The sequence below is a fragment of the Dromiciops gliroides genome, chromosome 4 (genome assembly GCF_019393635.1).
Source record: "Dromiciops gliroides isolate mDroGli1 chromosome 4, mDroGli1.pri, whole genome shotgun sequence".
NCBI classification, from domain to species: domain Eukaryota; kingdom Metazoa; phylum Chordata; class Mammalia; order Microbiotheria; family Microbiotheriidae; genus Dromiciops; species Dromiciops gliroides.
The window spans coordinates 19,017,532-19,037,800 of NC_057864.1; the positions used below are offsets into that span (position 1 = coordinate 19,017,532).

Consider the following 20,269-nt stretch of genomic DNA (forward strand, 5'->3'; position numbering starts at 1 on the left):
ATGACCTAGTGGTGAGACCCATATAAGAAGCTCACTATTTTTCAGGAACTGCTATGACAAATCTCCATCCATACAAATACAGACCTCAAAACATTCTCAATAACTCAACCATTAAAATGCCCTCAGACCAACCATGATTTCCAACTTAACTGTTTCCCACAATTGCTGGATATTACATTGATTCACTAAAATTTAAGGACAACATTTTAAATAGATGCTTCTATACAAATCCTTATAACTTCTCACCAGAGTGATCGAAATTTTTTTGAAATAGAGACTTCTTAGAAGAAATAAAAATTATCTGAGAACAAGATGAAGTGCATACATATCAGACCTTTTGTCATCTCTCTTACTGGAGTTAGCAATGATACTTTCAGCGAGCCTCCGGAAGATAAACTTACATTCTAATACTTTTGTTCAATTAAAAAAACACATTTAATTTATCTAATGGTGAGAGTTCATAGAAAATGAAATATAATTTCTTTTTCTTTTTTCTTTTTTTGGGGGGCAATGAGGGTTAAGTGACTTCCCCAGGGTCACATAGCTAGTAAATGTCAAGTGAACTCAGGTCCTCCTGAATCGAGGGCCAGTGTTTTATCTACTGTTCCACCTAGCTGCCCTGAAAATGAAATCGAAAAAGTTAATAACAGGATAGTGAGATGTCTCAGGAATATTTCTATGTAAACTCCATTGAATGAGGGGGAGGAGGAGGATTATTGGCATATATTTGGGACTCAAAAGTTTACAAAATGTTTTACATACATTATTCAATTGGAGCCTCACCAAAAACCCCATGAGATAGGTGTTACAGATATTACTATATCATTTTAGGAGCTAAAGAAACCCAAACTCAGATAAATAAAATACTTGGTACATGTTCACATTTCTAGAGTTGTTAAATGCTGGATTTGAACCCCTGTTTTCATTATTCCAAATATAGTACTCTATCCATTATGCCATGATGTCTAAAATATAGAAAATGCCTACCATCACAAAAGATTACAGAAGAATATCATAAGAACCTAGGGTATAGCATAGGATAATGGAATCCTAAATTTTGAGCTGGAAGGGGATCTGTGAGTGCATCTGGCCTAACCTCCCATTGTGGTCCAGAACACTGGTGGAGCTGGCCATTTTTGGTTAATGCTCCCACTCCCAAATCACCAACCTAGGTTGTTGTGAACCAAGAAGCAATGGAGGGGCTGAGGGACAGTTTGTTTACTTTGCTCTAAGATGGATTGATTTGGAACCCAGATGAGGGTTCTTTGGACATAGGGGAAATAAAAACTGGTTTTAGGACTTTGGGAAGAATTCCTAGGCACCTAAGGAACTTCCTTGCTAAGTGACTTTAATCTCCTAGCCAATAACTTTTACCTGTTTTCACCTCCCTGAAGTAAGTGCTTTTACTTTTTAAAAAAATACTTTGAGGATTTCTATTTTCTTGGGGAATGTTGACTGTTTTCATTAAAATAATTGTTTATTTGAACTCCTGGGTTCTGAGTTATTCATGGCACTATACATGGAATCAATATAATTCTTCACCATACAAATGAAGGCCACAGGGCTTAAGTGATTTGTCCATGGTTCTCGTTCTCTCCTCCCTCTCTCCTCTCTCCTCTCTCTCTCTCTCTCTCTCTCTCTCTCTCTCTCTCTCTCTCTCTCTCTCTCTTTGGGCAGGGCAATGAGGGTTAAGTGACTTGCCCAGGGTCACACAGCTAGTAAGTGTCAAGTGTTGGAGGCCGGATTTGAATTCAGGTCTTCCTGAACCTAGGGCCAGTGCTTTATCCACTGTGCCACCTAGCTACCCCTTCATGGTTCTCAAAGTAGTAAATAGAAATTTGGAAATTCGAACTCGGGTCCATGTCCAAATATGGTGCTTTCCCCACTACTCCATGCTTTATCTTTCCAAAACTGATTCCTCTTTCTGATCACAGCCTCATACCCTTCTACCCTTGCTGCTCCTTCCTTCACACTTTACCTATTCTGCACCCTAACTCTGACGTATGGCTTCTCCCTTAAAGTTCCTCTACCCACCTTGGTTATCCCGGTGTACCATGGGTTGTCATCTTTATGTGCCACTGATAGCTCACTAACCACTACCCTTGAATGTTTGAACCTATGCCCTATGGCATTTAAAATCAGAGCTAAGGAAAAATCATGGTACTTTCTATCAGTGTCACTTTGGGCAAGTCATTTCCCTTCTCTAGGATACAATTTCCCTTCTGAAAAATGGGAGGATTGGACTATACAAGTTCTGAGTTCTAACCAGCTTCTGAGAGCTGATTGTTAAATTATTAGTTTGCAAATCAGAGCTTGACTTATAGTTCTGTTGATTGGATGTAAGAAAATGTCAATAATTCAGATCAAGCTTAAAAATGCGTGTTCATACACTTCCCCCACCCCCAGAGAGCCTGGTTGTTGAACATGTAATAGCACACCTCTCTACTGTTCTATAAACAGTACTTGAGCTCAGCCACTAATTCAGTAGAAAGTTCAGGAAACTGAGTCATTGCTAGATTGTAAGCCTGGTGAATGTAGAATAATTACCACTACCACCACCACTATTGACACTACTACTACAATACCTCTATTACTATCACCACTACCAATGATGCTGCTACTGCTACTATTATTGCTGCTACTACTACTACTTATGATTTATATAGCACTTTAAGGCTTGCAAGGTGCCTTACATCTCACTTATGGTTCACATCACCTCTGCTTCTAGTTCTAAAACCTATGATTATATGACATAGAAATGAGGAGGGGCACTGGTCAGCCTGGGAACAGACTTCAAGGATCTGGAATTTCATTCATGAAGGGGTGCTCCTACAGTGATGTCACCACTGCCTCTGCAGTTAAGGACCCATTTTCTCTGTGTTATTGTGCCTGGACTAAATAAGGAATCTAATACCTATGGCTTGAAGACTTTTTGACCTGCCTTTCATCTATCATCAATTATCAAGGGGAGTCAGTGTCCATGAAATGAAACCCCATATACTGACATGGACAGTGTTTTGTTTTTGTTTTGTTTTGTTTTGGGGGCAATGAGGCAATTGGGGTTAAGTGACTTGCCAGGGTCACACAGCTAGTAAGTGTCAAGTGTCTGAGGTCAGATTTGAACTCAGGTCCTCCTGAATCCAGAGCCAGTGTTTTATCCACTGCACCACCTAGCTGTCCAACAGTGTTTTTAGAAAGAGAAGACAGTCCTAGTCTTCCTTTTCACACATTAGCTTGGTTTAGTAGATAGGCACTTTGAGCTGGAAGTTGGAAGTACTGGGTTCAAAACCTTCTGGTTATGTGATCCTGGGTCAATCATTTAACTCTTTTGTGCTTCAGTTTATTCATTTGTAAAAGCAGTCAGGAGGGTTGGATTCTATAGTCTTTACATTTCTTTTCAACCCTCAATGTATGATTTCATGGATCCTGCCTGGCCAGCTCAATGATCCCCTCTTCCTCAATTTCATCATCTGTAAAATGAGGGGGTTGGACTCCATAGCTTCTAAGGTCCCTTCAATCTTTTAAGCTGTGATCTTATGAAATACCCAAAGCAAGGATAAGGGGGACCAACCAGCCAGGTTAGGAAACTCTCTGTACTTGCTGGGATGCTATATAAAGTACTAGAATTTCCAGGGCTACCAGCCTAGTACATTGTGTGAGCATTAAATTTTCCTAAAAGGAAAAAAGAAAGTGGAATTGGAAGTGCTGCTAGCAAGCAGAGCAGACTTTGCCTTACGGATTGTATTACAGGTGCATATTTGCCTAGATGGAAAAATGCACCAGCAAGTGTCCTTGTAGGGGGATGGCAGGTGGATAGATCCATAGGGAAGCCTGTCAGTGCCAGCGGGATGTCCGCATGGAGGACATGGCCATATGCCACCCTCACTAGGCTGTTTACTGATACCTGATACAACAGGACATCTGTTACCCCTGATGCTTGCAGAGTATTTCCCTTTGATGCTTTGCTGCTTTCTGGCTATTCAAGAATCTTTAGGAAATCCCAATCTCAGGATCAAGAGGGACACTTCTCTTGCTGCCAAGACCTGGAACTTCTCTTTCCGGGATGGTAAAAATGAAAGGGAGGGGGCGGCTAGGTGGCGCAGTGGATAAAGCACCGGCCCTGGATTCAGGAGTACCTGAGTTCAAATCCGGCCTCAGACACTTGACACTTACTAGCTGTGTGACCCTGGGCAAGTCACTTAACCCACATTGCCCTGCAAAAAAAAAAAATGAAAGGGAAACCATTTATGCATCTGATGATAATTAAAAGACAAAGCAAAACTAAAGAAACCTCTTCCTAACTGTCTTAGAGCACTGAGGGCATTTATCCTGGAGAAGGGAACATTTAAGGTGGTGGCACGGACTCTGACTCCAAGTTTTTGAGGAGTCAAGAGGAAGAGAGATGAATATTGGTCTTCTGGCCTCTACAGGACAGAGCCTGGTAGAAATTGCCGAGAAACAGACTGAGGCTAGAAGTCGGGATGTTCCCAACAATCAGAGTTGTCTGAGTGCAATGAGCTTTCTAGGAAGGGAACAGGTCCCCCTTCCTTCCACATCTTCAAATGGAAACTTGATGAGCACTTGCTGGGTTTGCTGAGGAGGCCTTTATTTTGTTGCACCTAATGGCCTCTGAGTCCCCTTCCTGCTCTGAGGGTCTGAGTCTCTGTAAGAAGTCATAATCTGCCAGGGCTCTGCATGAACCAATTTCAAAGGGTTTTAGAATATGGTGGCTTCTCGGAATACAATTTCTTTTTCTTCCAAGTCAAGAGTGAAGCTGACAGAGCCATCCTTGATAAGTGGAGAAGGCATTTTGAGGTTTGTGGTTTAGGAGCAAGTGGCTTGGGAAGCTGTCATTGATCCCCATAGTTCTAGTATCTGACTTTGATTCTTGCCCAGAGACTACAATGTGAGCTTTGAAGACTCTACTGCAGGAGAGAAAAGAATGACTTTGAAAATGCAAAGGAATTACAATCATGGCATGGCAACTCACTGAAGAAGTTGTGAGGGTGAGTAAAGCATTGAAGATAGATTCCGAACACAAGAACCAGGAGGATGGTGACCCCAAGAGAGTAATAGGGAAATTAGGAAAAGGAGCAAAAGATCTGGGAAGACAATAAGCTCCATTTTTGATGTATTGAGTTTGAGATGCCTATAGGACACCTGATTGGGGATGGCTAACAAGCAAGCTATTAAAGGGCAGTAAGTTGAGAGTAAAGCAAGCTTAATCGGCAGGACTGGTAGTTGTGGAACAAATACTCAGGAACTGGCCAAATATAAGCTAACTTCCCAACTATCACTATTATTTCCCAGACTACAATAGCCTTCTCTGGCCACCGCTATCCCATAGGTAATATGAAAAACATTTATTAAGCATCAACTATATTCCAGGCACTGTGCTAAGCACTGGACTACAAATGAGAGAAAAAAAAAAACAATCCCTTCCCTCAAGGAGCTTAAAATCGAATTCAGGAAGAACATATTCAAAAGGAAAAGCCAGGGAGTACCCTGGTTGCAGCAGAAAAGTGATGATGGAGTTGAAATCAAGCAGAGATCTAGTGGCAAATGTTGCTGTTTCAACAACAACTAACATTTCTATAGCACTTTAAAGGTTTGTGAAAAATTCTCTCATTTGATCCTCACAACAACCTTGAGAGGTGGATGCTTTTATTATCCCAATTTTACAGATAAGGAGATTGAAATAGAACTTCAATGACTTCCCCAGTGTCACACAGCTACTAAGTGTTTGAGACTGGATTTGAACTCATGTCTTCCTGACTCCAGAGCCAGCATTGTAGTGAACCATCTAGCTGCCTCTAGATAATTAAAATGTAAGAACTTAGAGGGCAGGGCCTGTCTGGCTTTTCGTTTGTGTATTCACTGTGCTTTGCTCAGTGCCTGGCATACATTAAACAATCAACATGTACTTATTAAGCATTACCATATGCCAGAGATGCATTATAGGCTGTGCATACAAAGAACGAAAAATCCCTGCTTTCAATGAGCTTATATATGAAAGTGCCTAATAAATGTGGTTTTTAAAAATTCTTCACTCAGGAACTCCATTTACATGCTGATTTCTGGTAAGCACTCAGGGATGTGGGAATAGAACAGAGATATGGCTCCTCCTTCTCAAGGGGTTTACATTTTATTGAGGGGACAGACTTGATAAATGAAATAAAAACTCAAGCACTGAAGGAAAATTTCAGGAAAGAGAAGACTACCTTCCAAAAGTAGAAGTACCTCATTAGCCAGAAAGGAAAGTATGGAGGAGATAGATGGATGCCCCCCATCCTTGACCAGCATGCCACCTGGCTGTTTCCTAGGCTTGAGTAACTATGGGATGAAAAGAATCTGTGCTAAGGAAAGAACTCTGCACTTCTCCACAGACATTGAATCCATACAGTCAACTTCTCCCATTTTAGCCCATTGTGATCCATCAGCCATGCAATGCCCATCCATTCTGCTGTTTGAAGTAAAGGAAGAAACCAATGCATCCTGGCACCACAGGAAGAGCTTTTGTAAAAGGAGCATTAATAGGGTAAAAAAAAATCCAAGCCAACAGAGTGATTAATTTGGCCTTCTTCAGTATTGTTTTCACAAGTTGATTACATAGCACTTAATTACTAATTTACCCTACTTAAAAACAAAAGTGCTTTCAATTTTTAATGAGATGAGGGAAGAACTTGCCCTTACTGGACAGGGAGCAGCTATTTTATTTCCTCCTCTTGTTTGGCTCATCCAATAAATAACATTTCCAAGGAAAAGCATCCTTCTCTTTGGGCCCCTTCTTTCCCAACCCTTCTTCTTGACCTCCTGGGTTAAAAAGCAATTAAAACAGATAAGATTCACTTAGTAACTTGCTTTCTTCAACCTCTAACCTTAACTGGCTGGGATGGAAACATCTGCGAAGCCATGTACTCAGGAGTTAATTCATTTGTACTATCTGATATGGCATCTGGAGATGCCTCTTGTCAGGGCCCCTTGGAGGCAGTTGGATTTTCACAACAGTGTTTGCCGGCACTGTGCTTCAACATCCCTGATGACTGCAAATAACCCTTTCCAGAGGTTGATGTGGGACTGTTTCAAACACAGAAGCCTGATGACCTGGGCCTGACCCATTACATAAAAATTTATAGTAGAAAATGAGAAGGAAGATTGAAAAGGATGGGTTAGAGATTCTCACCTACAGGTTTGTAGTACGCTGGTCATCACCTGTCCTTATATGGCACAAACACATCCTACCCACTCTTCAAATACTCGTGTAGCACCAACTATGGGCAAACCCCACCACCGCCCCAACTCACAGGTTTGTCGAACTGCAACTACTGTAACAAGTTCAAAGGGTATATCACATTGGTTTACCCGTGTAAAATTATGGTCCATGAGCCCCTACTAGCAGGCTTCCCATTAATAGACAGTAGACTCAATTGCCTCTTTACTAAGATGGCAGAGAAACAGCAGTTACAAAATATTCTCCTGATATACTCAGATTGTACTCTCTCACTAACATACTCTTCCATGGAAGGAATGGGAACAGTATAATTGCTATGAGACACAGAAGTAGGAGACTCAAGTGGCCAAGCCAACTCACAAGGCAGGAACTTGAGGACCTCAACATCCTGTCTCTCTAAATCATATCCTCAGAAATGTTGTCCTTCTCCTCCGCATGCATTGCTGCCTGTCAAGCTGTTCATCTGGACTCCCAGGGTCCACTCTTTTCCCTAGCTAGATGCTAGATAGTCAGAGCTAGCTCTCTCAAATCCATAGCTGGCCCCATTCCCTCAAATGATTATTACTCTTGTTAAGGGCTAAAATTCTACCTAGTCTGTCTAAAATATCTAACGAGTGGTCACCAATAAATTATAAGCTTTAGCAAGAGTTAGGCTTTTAAGCATATATTAAGGAGAATAAGAATTTGGTAAAGAGAGAGAGAAAGGCCTAGATTCCTATCTATTAAAGGGAGAGGGGGCAGCTAGATGGCACAGTGGTTAAAGCACCGGCCCTGAATCCAGGAGTACCTGAGTTCAAATCCGGCCTCGGACACTTGACACTTACTAGCTGTGTGACCCTGGGCAAGTCACTTAACCCCCATTGCCTGCAAAAAAACAAAAAACAAAAAACAAAAAAAAACCAAACAAACAAAAAAGGGAGAGCACATTTCTAGCTCCCTTCTCCGCCAGAGTCCCCAGGAAAAGAGCCTGAGACTGAGCGCCAGTCTCTTCCTTCCTCCTCCCACTAGCCTGCGTCACTTCCTGACGCCAAAGAAAAGACTCCTGGTCTTGCCCTCAAAGACCTTCACTTCATGGGCGGAACTCTTCTACAGTAAGTCTCCAGCAGGTGGCGTCATTCCAATCGTTACACTCTGCAGCCAAGTCTAGCTGGAGATTGTGTCTCTGGTTCCTCCACTGTGTCCTGGATTCTCCCAAACTAACAGCTGCAGGGTAGGGTTTCTAATTCTGAGGGAGTAGCTGCATTTCTAGATGGTAGAAGGGAAGAAGGAAAAATCCCTTCCTTACTCTCCCCCGTGTCTTCAAAGATCAGCTTCACAGGATGATCTTGTCTTATCTTGCCTCCAACTCTCCTGAACCACCCATTTCGAACTCCTCCATGACTTAGCACTTTAAAGCCTGACCGACGTATGGACAATTTCTGTTCATCCAAAGTGGCTGCTCCCTTCTGGCTCATCAGAAAAGTCTCATCTGTTCATACTTTATACAGAGATCATCAGATATGATCATTGAGCTAACACATTAAACTCTCTTCATCTGTAACTATATCCCATGGCTACATCAACATCCATTAGCTCTTGATGATGTTCAACATCTTTGTTCAAAACAAAACACACAGGTGGACCTAGGATAAATATGGAGGAAGCACACAGATTTTTAGAGTTAGAAGGGACCTAAGATCTCATTAATCCAACCTATGGTTAAACAAGAATCCCTGACAAATGTTTAGCTAGCCTCTGATTGAACAAACTCCAGCAAGGGAAAACCAACCACTGAGAGCAGCAGCCCATTCCACTTTGGGATAACTCCAATAGTCAGGAAGTTCATTTCTGACATCAAGTCTAACTTTGTCCCTCTGTAAATTTCTACCCATTGTTCTTGGTTCTGATGGACCAAGCACAAAATGTCCAATGCCTCTTTCACTTGACAGTTCTTGAAAGAGTTGAAAAGGGCGGGGGGGGGGGGGGTGGGCAGCTAGGTGGCAAAGTAGATAAAGCACTGGCTCTGGATTCAAATCCAGCCTCAGACACTTGGCACTTATTATCTGGGTGACCCTGGGTAAGTCACTTAACCATCATTACCCCCACCAAAAAAGAAGAGTTGAAGAGAACGAGCACATTCTCCATATACTTTTTTTTTAAACCATAGATTAACCTCCCTAGATTCTTTAATTAATTCTTACAAAGGATGCATTTAAGCTCCTGCATCATATCATTTAAGTTCCTGCCAATAACCTTTTTACAATTTGATCCCATGAACTGAGCACAGTATTCAGGGCACACCACATACATTAGGACCACCATCACCTCCTTCTTCCTGGACAACACGCTTCATTAAAGCAAGCAAATCTGCATATTAGTTTTTGTAGCCACCATATTGTACTGTTGTTGTTTATGAGTCTGCAGACCACTAAAAGCCCTTGAAATTGTTTTTCAGATAAACTACAGTCCAGCCACACTCCCTCCATTGTGTATTTGTAAATGGTTTCTTTGAATCAAAGTGTAAGATAGTACATTTTTTTCGATTTCACCTTATGTGATGTAGCAACGTGTTGAGGCAGCTTGGTACAATGGATTTGGATGCTGAGGTTCTGGCTCCAAATCTCATCTCTTACACTTAGGAGCCGTGTGACCTTGAGCCAATGAACTTACCCTCTCTGGGTCTCAGTTTCTTCAGCTATGAAATGAAGGTGGAGGGAGAGTTAGATGAGATGAGTTCACATCCCTTCAAGTTCTAAATTTATGAACCTGTTAGGATTCTTTTGAAGCACCATTTTCCATCTGAATTAACTTGGGAGCTACTGCATTTCTCAACAAGCAAGGAGAAAAGGGTTAGCTTTCGAATCCTGGAGGAGGGAGGGGCAGCCTAAACACATCCTTAGCGCCAGAGATTTCCACTGCACTGTGTCCAGAATTACCTTCCTCAGGCCAAGGCAATAATGAAACCATTATTTTTTTTTTTCAGCCACATACTTAGGGATGCCTTGTTGAACTCCCCCAACCAAAGGCCCATTCACAGACTTCAATGCCAGCTCCATGCATTCCAAGAATCTGAATTCAACTGTTAATTTTTTTTCAGAGTTTTCTGGGCGCCCTTCCCAATCACAGCAGATTTCTGATAAAATTATGGCCTGTTGACCTGTCTTTTGCTTTTATTTAATCTTATGGACTTAGTCATAATACTGACTCTCCAAGAGGCTAATAGGTTTCTATGGGTGACCCTCCCAACCCACACACTTGTGGTGACCAATGTACATTGATTCTAGGAACAAACCCTTTGGTAGGACAATGTTAGTTTCTGTGAAAGGGTTCAATGTATTATTTTATATTTCCCATATATAAATATATGAAATATATATTTTCCACATATGTGGAATATATATTTCCCATATATATGCAATCTATATTCTATATACAAGCTATATACATTCATACAGGGTAGTTTTAATAGTATGTATATTTAATATATAAAATATATTTAAACCTCTATATGTGCATATATATATATAAATATATATATCCCTATTCCCTCTCCTTCCTTCCTTCCTTCCTATCTTCCTTCCTTCCTTCCTATCTTCCTTCCTTCCTTCCTTCCTTCCTTCTTCCCTCCATTCCTTCCTTCTTTTCCCTTCCTTCCCTTAATTCCTTTTCATGTTATTTCTTATTATGGGCAGAGAGTTAATTATCTCTCACTAGAAATCTTCAAGCCAAGTGTGCAGGACTAATCATTCAACACATTTTTATTTAGTTCCATTTAGGTGCTTAGTACAGAGGATTAAAAGACAAAGGCTAAAGGGACACCTACTTGTCACAGTAAATAGAGCACCAACCTGGAGTCAGGAGGACTTGAATTCAAATCTGACTTTAGACATTAGTTGTGTGACCCTGAGCAAGTCACTTCACCCTGTCTGCCTCAGTTTCCTCAACTGTAGAATGAGCTGGAGAAGGAAATGGCAAACCACTCCAGTATCTCTGTCAAGAAAACCCCAAACGGGGTCATGAATAGTTTGACGTGACTGAACAACAGCAAAAAGAGCTCCTGTCCTCAAAGAAGTCATTTCTGGGATGTATTGCATGCCCTAAAAGACTTAGAGAAGTTTTAAGCTACTAGTGGGGGACTAGGTAGCCTAAGGAATCCCTTACACCTCTTCTGTGTATGTATGTAATTACACAGGGTGTCTCATGCCCCCATCCCCTGTGTCCCCTGTGCTTCCTAGAAGGGGAGGCCAAGGGCATTTTGGATTTCCAGTGCCTGCCATTTAGCAGACAATTAATGCTTATTAATTGATTGATTCCAACTTAGTGGCTGATTCTGAGGGAAAAAAAAATAACAGAACCCATTTCTTCAAAGACGGCAGCGAAATGCTTGAACTAACTCATATCATTGGGATGGGCAAGGCAACAACATAAAGGAATGTAGGGTAAGTTCACATACTTTGGAGGACAAATCTATGGGAAAGAGAAAGAAAATTCATGAGTTTGTCATAGGGTGAGTTAGTTACCTGAGGCATCGAGAAGACATTTTGCTATCTGCACTGATGTTACCCTTCTGCAAATTGAGTTGGAAGCAGAGCTTTGCCACAGATTACATACAGAACTAGAGACTTTCCTTCACAGGCTTCTTAGGGAAAGAAAGCCCGGGATGTTAATACAGATGTGGCCAATAATGATCATGAATGGAAGGCCTGGGATCAAATTTAGAAATAAATCTTTCTTTAAGCCACCAATGGCTCACTTTGACTAGGTGCCCTCCTCTTATGTGGTAGATGGGGAAATGGATAAGGTGTTCAGAAAATCCAATAAGGAAACCAAATGTATTCCCTAATCATTCAAGACCAGGACCTTAAAATACTTTTAGGCATTAACAAGCAAGCAGCCACAGAAGAAGGCTGATGGCAGTAGAACCCATGCGATGGGGAGGGGATCACTGGAAACACAAGGTTAGAACTACAAGTGTAGAACACAAGACATTCATGAGTCAAAGAGAGAATTGGAGAAAAAAGGCAAAGGTTAAGTCTACTCCAGGCTCTTTCACACTAGACAGTCTCTTCCTTCCTTCCTTCCTTCCTTCCTTCCTTCCTTCCTTCCTTCCTTCCTTCCTTCCTTCCTTCCTTCCTTCCTTCCTTCCTTCCTTCCTTCCTTCCTTCCTTCCTCTCTTTCTTCTTCCTTCATTTCTTCTCTCCTTCCTTTTCTCTCCATTTCTCCTCTTTCTCCTCCTCCTTCTTCTTGTTCTCCTCTCTGTCTCTCTCTCTCTCACACACACACTTTCTTTCTCTCTCCTTCCCTCCTTCTTCCTCTCCCTCTGTTTGTCTCTTTCTCTATCTCTCTGTCTCCCCTTTCTTTTCTCCTCTCTTTTCTCATTGGCCACTAGGCCACCAGGACCCTTCCTTCAGGTTCCCTGCTATATTCCTATGGGGGTCTGCTCCCTCATTTCAATTGCGATTTCTGTTTGTTGTATTCTCTCATTAGGAGGTAAGCTCCTGACTTGAAGGGCCATCCATGGGCTCATTTGTGTATGGGTCCCCAGTGCTTGGGTCCATCTTTGTCTCTTTGTTTCTCTCCCCGGTTCTCTTGTACCTCTGGAAGATCCCATGGTCCTTTAATAGCACTGACAAAGAGGAAGAAAGGAAACAATAATGTCCATATATTCATTATGTTAGACCCACCCGCAATGTTTGTGTGGGGGAGGTAAAGGGAGAGAGAGAGAGAGAGCAAGAGTGAGTGAGAGTGAGAGCAAGAGAGAATGAGAGAACAAGAGTGAGAAAGAAAAAGAGTAAGAGAGTAAGAGAGAGAGAGAGAGTGAGAGGTGGGGGAATAGGGACAGAGAAATGCATATATGACTAAATGGATGATAGAGAAATTATATGTGTATATATATATATATATATATATATATATATATATACACACACACACACACACACACACACACACACACACACATAACTATATACACATGAGAAGGGCCCATAACATATGCATGCAGATATTATGCACTGGGGCTTTGCTGCACATCTCCAGATCACCTAAAAAGGAGGTATGACATGTGTGTATATGTACACATACATACATATATTATGGAATTTATTTTATATGTTACATATTTAAATAACTAGAATTCAACATTTCTAGAATATTTTTAAGGTTCACAGAATGTTTTCTTCACACCAACCCAATGAGGGAACTTTTGAGGTATTTGCAATGATCAGAATGAGGTTCAGAGGGTTACACAAGTAGCAAATGGCTTATTTTGAACCCAGACCTTCTGGTCTCTTACTCCACACAGGCTCCCTGCTGGCCCCTTTCCCCTTGCCATCCCCATCAACCATTTTACTCCATAACATAACAAAAGTGTAGAGGAACTTATCAAAGAAACCATTTCAAAGAGATTTCTGAAAATGCAAAACAAGGAAGGGTGTGTGTGTGTGTGTGTGTGTGTGTGTGTGTGTGTAAAGGTGGGGAGAGGGATACCGGACCAGCAGCAGCAGTCCAGGTGCCTGAGGCAGGAAGCCTGTGTTCTTCCTTGGGCTGCGGCCTCTCCTTCTTAATGATACCCTTGCCAGTGTTTTGCAGACTCTCTAAAAGCCCAGAAGGGCTGTTGACAGCCAGAGAGCAGAGACAGGCCCCGGGCCAGGCCCTACCCTTGGCCAGGCACGTACCTGGACTGAAGCGAAGTCCCCAGAGGCACAGGCTCCCAGTATAGCAGCGCCCACCAAGACAGACTCCACCTCTTGGGAGAGGACAATGGGCAAGCCTGGACAGGACAGGGAACAGCATGGTAAGAAATAAGGAAGAGGGAGAGGCACCCTTCCTCCCCACCTTGCCCCCCAACCTCAGGGCAAACAGCGATCAAGGCTCAGACAATCCTTTCACTGTTGTGTTCTTGGAGGTGGGGAGTGCGAAGGTGCTCCCTGGCTATGCTACTGGTTCAGGAGCCCAGGGGGTTTATGCATGGGAAGTGACCTTGGAGGCTTCTGACCCACAAGCCCATTTTTCAGATTGGGAAAATGAGGCATTGAGAAGAAGAGTTGTGAAAAGTAAGGTTTGTAGGCTCCTCTACCGGGAAGGGCCCATTGACACCATCTTGCCCAACCCCTTCATTTTAAAGATATGGGAACTGAGGCCCAAAGAAGAGTGATTTGCAGTTGGAGAAATATTGGTACCAAATTCCTCTAACTGAACCAAGCATTTTTTCCCTGCACCATGCTGAAATTTGATTCAATTAAAGTCAGTAAGGTTTGTCTGAACACCTACCATGTACAAAGAACTTTCCTAGGTGCTAGAGATACAAATTAAAAACAAACAGACAAAACCCCATAGCAACTCCTTCCTTGGGGAGCCAGCAGGACATTATGGAGAGGGCAGGAGACTTTGTGTCGTGGAGAACAAGGTTCAAATCCTACCTCAGATAGGCCATAGCTATGTGACCCTGGGCACATAGGTCCCCTGTGCCTCAGTTGACTAATTTGCAAAATGAGGTAGCTGGACTTGATGATCTCTGAGTTCAAAAGGCAATTAGAGGGGCAGCTAGGTGGCACAGTGGATAAAGCACCGGCCTTGGAGTCAGGAGTACCTGAGTTCAAATCTGGTCTCAGACATTTAACACTTACTAGCTGTGTGACCCTGGGCAAGTCACTTAGCCCCAATTGCCTCACATTAAAAAAAAAAAAGGCAATTAGAGGAAGAGGAAATTGGGGAAAGCATCGACATGAACTGAGCCTCGATTCCAAGAGACAGAAGTGAGGAAGGAAGGCAATGGAAGCATGGGAGTATGATACCCCCCCCCCATGCTTTCCAGTCTTAATTCACATGATGTGCCAGCCAAACCATCGTACCAGCTCTCCCTCAAACTCAATGCTGCCCTTTAGGGGGAGGTAGATGTTATAGTGGGTTGAGCGCTTGCCTTGGAGCGAGGAAGACCTGAGTTCAAATCTGAACTCAGACACTTATTAGCCATGTGACCTTGGGCAAGTCACTCAACCTTCCTGTGCCTCAGTTTCCTCATATATAAAATGGAGACAGTAATACCTCCCAGGGTTGTTGTGAGGATTAAATTATTGTAAAGCACTTAGCACCTTGCTAGGTACATAGGTGTCACTTGATACTTGTTCCTTTCCCCCTCCTATTTGGCACAAAGTAGACATTATACAATGATGTTATATTTGTACCTGCACAGTACTTGGCACATAGTAGGCAGCATATTCATGTTAACTATTCTTTCCCACCTTCATTCATTTGCTACATCATTCCCATGTCCAGGACACACCCCAGCCTTCCTCACTCTGCTTATTGAAATTCTTCTCTTCTTTCAAGGCTTTCTTCCCTCCCTGAGCTTTTTATAAACTCCACCAGGGAACTATGTCCTCAACCTTAAATTCTCTTCGTCTTGTTCTCTCCTCTATCTGTGTCATATTCTGCCTCAAGTCATACTGAGCTCTGCACATTTTGTAAACTTTCCTGTGCCTGTGCCTTATCTCAGGGTCAGGACCACGTCCTTTTCCATCTTTGTATTTCTGGGGTGTGGTTCAGTGGTTTGTGCCCAGGAGTCAAATGAATTCTAGAACCGAATTACACTTTCATCACTCCACTCCTCAAGGCAGCAGAATGACAGAATTTCAATGTTGGGAAGGCCTTTAGTGACCATTTTATCCAACCTGCTCCTGAAAAATCATTCCACCTCCAGGATTCACCCTATGGACATCTGGTCTCTACTTTCAGATGTCCAGCTGTCTAATGAGGATCCACTCATCATCTCCTGAGGCAGCCCATTCCAGTTTGGAATAGCTCTACCTGAATTCAAATTCAACCTCAGACACTTACTAGCTGTGTGACCCTGAGCAAGTCGCTTAGCCCTGTTTGCCTCAGTTTCCTCACCTGTAAAATGAGCTGAAGAAGAAAAGAGCAAACCACTCCAAGATCTTTGCCAAGAAAACTCCCCATGGGTTCATGGAGAGTCAAGACACAACTGAAATGACTGAACAACAATTATTAGGAAACTTCTTTATATAACGCCTCAATCTACCCTTTACTACTTCTAGTCATTGCTCTCAATTCTGCCCTTTGGGGCAAACTAAAACAAAGCTGAGCTAATCCCCTTTCCACATAACAGCCCTTTAAACATTTGAAGCTGGCCAGGGCATCCCTAGGCTGATCCTTCTCTTTTCTAGGAGAAATCTCCTGATCTTCTACCAAGAGTAATACAGCATTATCTCAAGACTCTTCCCCACCCTTGTGACTTTGCTGCACATCCTCCAGCTTGTCCATTTTCTGCTGGCTGCTGCCATTGCTCCAGCCTCCTGAAGAACTATAGGACCAGTTCAAGTTTTGTTTCAAGAATTTACAGGGTATGAAATCCTGGCAGTTTTCTGACTTCATCTAGCAATGTCATGTGGCTGAGCAATAGCAAGATGGAAATTATATCATAGAAGTTACCCAGCAATGAAGATTTGTAGGCAATAGGGATAGAAGTACTATGTAGATGGAAACAAGGGATTCCTGGGTAATAATGGGTAGAAGATAGAAGTAGCAGATCATGAGGCCAGGGCTGGGTACTAAAGCCAATGTAAGTAGAATAGGGAACATGTGGAAAGAATCGTGAGGATCTGGGTTCAACTTGGCCATTTGCTACATGTGTTGTTAGGTAAGTCGATCTTTCTTGGCCTTACTTTCCTCATTTGAAATGAAACAGTTGGAGTAAATAACCTCTGAGGACCCTTTCTGATCCACAGCTATGATTATAATAGTGTGCAGGGCACCGGGCTCAGCCAGAGACACTTGTGCTCCAATCTTACTGCTTATGGTTCCCTAGTCGAGTGGTTCTCAAGGTGCAGCTCCATAGGGGTCAGCAAGAACTTTTCAGGGGTCCATGAGATCTAATCTGTATTAATAATAATACTAAACTGCTATTCCCCTATTAAAATACTCCTCCCTTCTGCAAGAGGCCAGATATTCTGCATCACACTTCAACCAAAATAACATATCACAATAGATTAAATGCAGAAGCAGACAGGAGGAGCTAGCTGTCTTTATTAAGGTAGACCTTCAAGAGATTTGCAAAAGTATGGAAAACAATGCCAGTCTTCTCACTAATTTTTTCAGGGAAATACATTTATTTTTCATAAAAATATTATTTATGCTAAAATAAGTTTATTCTTATTTTTAAATGGATTAACAAATGAATAGTTTAAAATGTATGAGTTTTATTTTCCATATAGCAATAGAGTCCCCATAAACAAAAGCTCTTTGAATTCTCAATAATTTTTGAGGGTATAAAGGGCTTGCAAATGTTGGAGAGACACAAATGGCTTTAGATTGCACATATTTTCATATTTTTTTATGTACTAATTAATGATGAGGATTTTTCCCTCATTCTTTTGTTTAAAGAGTGTTATTTGTTATATGGGATGGCTCTCATGGAAGGAGATGCTGGGAGAAACTATACTACTATTTAAAAAAAAAGCAAAGGAGAGTAATATAAACTTATTACTTAAAAAAAAATGAGTGTGAAAATATCCCAAGACCAAAAAACTTGACAACTGTTGCCCCAGGAAAATCACTTAACTGCTCTATTCCTCAGCTACCACATCTACAAAAAGAAGGGATTGAATCCAGCCCTAAATCTATAATCCTCTCACTACAAAGGGGTAAAAGACGGATGGCACAGCCATAGATGGAACACTGGGTCTGGAGGGAGTTCCCCACCCCCACTCTTGAAATTACAGTCTAGACCAAAAAGTGACATTTAGTTATCGCTGTCATTATCATCAATATCACTGTTATCCTTACCATCTTCATCCTTAAAGGGCTATATCTCTTTTTTTAATGGCCAATGATAATAACCGTTCTCCTTGATAGCTACCCTGATTCTCAGATCCAGTGCCTATCAGGGTCTGCCCGCAGAAGCCATTTTCCAGTGGCCTTCAGAACTTTACTGTCTCTTTTTCCGCGGGTATCCTGGAGAGGGAATTTCCCAAATCAACATGCATCTTCCTTCCTGAGAAAACTTGAGCAGCGAAGATATTGGAAGAAGCTGGGAGTCAAGTGTCTGGTGGTTTCTGCCTGATTTGAGTAATGAGGCCTGGCCTTCCACAGTGCTGCTTTCAAATTTGGTCTTTTCTCCCAAGAATTGGGGTGGAGGGGGGAAGGGATGGGAGAGACTTCTGGAATTCCAGTTATTTTATCTGATCGACTAATGAGTTAAGCAGAACCAAGAACATTTGAAGGCAGATGAACTTTGCCATTCCTCTGTCAGTCAATGTCCTTACAAAGGGAGGGGAATTCCAAGCCCAGAAAAAAGGGCCCTTTGTGCTGGACTGTATCTGGTCATTAGCTCCAGCCCAAGAACTCCAGTTTACATTTTAATCCAAATAGCTATTAATAGCCTCTTATTCCAGCCCCCATAGAATAGCTTCCCAAACTGAGCCTCTGCGGTGAAACAGGCCTCACATTTCTCTGGATTCAAATAAAGGAGAGTGGCTGCTTGATATCATTGGACAAACAGAGGACACCGTAGTACCAAGGTCCCCATCCAGGCTGCCACAGGTCACAGTGTTGTGGGGGCTGACCTGTGGCTGATCTTCATCTTCCTTCCTGCCTGCATCAAGGTAGGAAGTCCTTTTGGCTCCACACAGTAAAGCCCAAATTATAGTTTGCAACTTTATCAAAAACAACCAGACCTTCTTTTCCTTCCTTCCTTTCTTTCTTTCTTTTTTTCTCTCTCTCCTTCCTTCCTTCCTTCCTTCCTTCCTTCCTTCCTTCCTTCCTTCCTTCCTTCCTTCCTTCCTTCCTCTCTCTCTCTCTCTCTCTCTCTTTCTTTCTTTCTTTCTTTCTTTCTTTCTTTCTTCCTTTCCTTTCCTTCCTTCCTTCCTTCCTTCCTTCCTTCCTTCCTTCCTTCCTTCCTTCCTTCCTTCCTTCCTTCCTTCCTTCCTTCCTTCCTTCCTTCCTTCCTTCCTTCCTTTCTCTCTCTCTTTCTTTCCTGGGTTCAAATCCTCCCTGTTGAATAACCTTCATTGTCCCCCTATCACCTCTAGGATCAAATATAAAATCCTGTTTAACCTTCAAGGCCCTTCATCACCTGACCCCACCTACCTTTCCTATGACCTTACACTTTACTCTTTCCACTTCTAGGAGGAAGTATAATAACACAAGCCTAGTAGTCCTGGACCTAAAGGCTTTCCAACTGGGGAAAAGAATATGGGGGAGGGGTCCAACGTACACAGAGAAAGAAAGAGAGAAGACATCTACGATAAAATAACCAATTTCGGCATGTGAGGAAGAAGCAGCACAGGCCAATGGAAAGAATGGCTGATTTGGAACCAGAGGAACTGGGTTCAAATCCTGACCCTGGTGCTTCTTTCCTGTGTGCATTATCTCTGGGCCTCGTTTGTATATTATTTGCACACTAGGTTGCTGCTGAAGTCCCTCCCAGCTCAAAATCTAGGATTTGGAAGAGAGTTTTTTGTTAAGAAAAGCAAAACTCATGGGTTGTTAGCAGAGGGCAAGGGGAGGCTGGCTCTGTACATTCCAAGACCTCTGAGCATCAGGAACACTGACGTGGAGGTAGAACCAGGTTGTCCCTATTTAGTTGGCAGGTCAGGTCTTTCCCTTTCTCTCTGACTTACCAGTGATGTCAGCATGCATCTGCACAAAAAGAGGGTTCTTGCTGAGACCCCCACACAGAAACAAGGTCTTGATTGAATGCCCAGCTGCCTCCATTGCCTCCAGAATGTGCCGTGTGCCAAGCTGAAAGGGCAAACCAGAGGTGGGGATCAGAGAGAAGCAACACAAACCCACAAATGTCTGAACACCCATTTAACACAACATTCCATGGTAAAAAGTCAGAGGAAACCAAGGGAGTCAATTCAGAGAATGGGAATTTGAGAAATACATTCAGAGAAACAGAGAATGTCAGAGATGAAGCAGGATCTGAAATGTTAAAGAAAATTAAAATGTAAATGTGAGAACTGGGGGAAAGCTTTGAACAGAGATTGTGGGAAGGGGGTTTAGAACAGGGGGTGGCAGAGCTGGGAGCAGGGTTTAGAG

The 20,269-nt window shown here is 42.4% G+C and overlaps 1 protein-coding gene across 8 annotated transcripts in view; it reads right to left on the reverse strand.

The window, feature by feature from the left end:
* FGGY (FGGY carbohydrate kinase domain containing) overlaps nucleotides 1-20,269 on the reverse strand; it is a 559,614-nt gene that overhangs the window by 75,496 nt on the left and 463,849 nt on the right. For all 8 annotated transcript variants that reach the window (XM_044002606.1, XM_044002608.1, XM_044002603.1 and 5 more), the window contains 2 exons: nucleotides 19,849-19,969; nucleotides 13,888-13,982 (listed from right to left, as the gene is read on the reverse strand). In XM_044002606.1, the coding sequence (XP_043858541.1) occupies nucleotides 13,888-13,982; nucleotides 19,849-19,969 (216 nt within the window). The remainder of the gene's footprint in view (nucleotides 1-13,887; nucleotides 13,983-19,848; nucleotides 19,970-20,269) is intronic.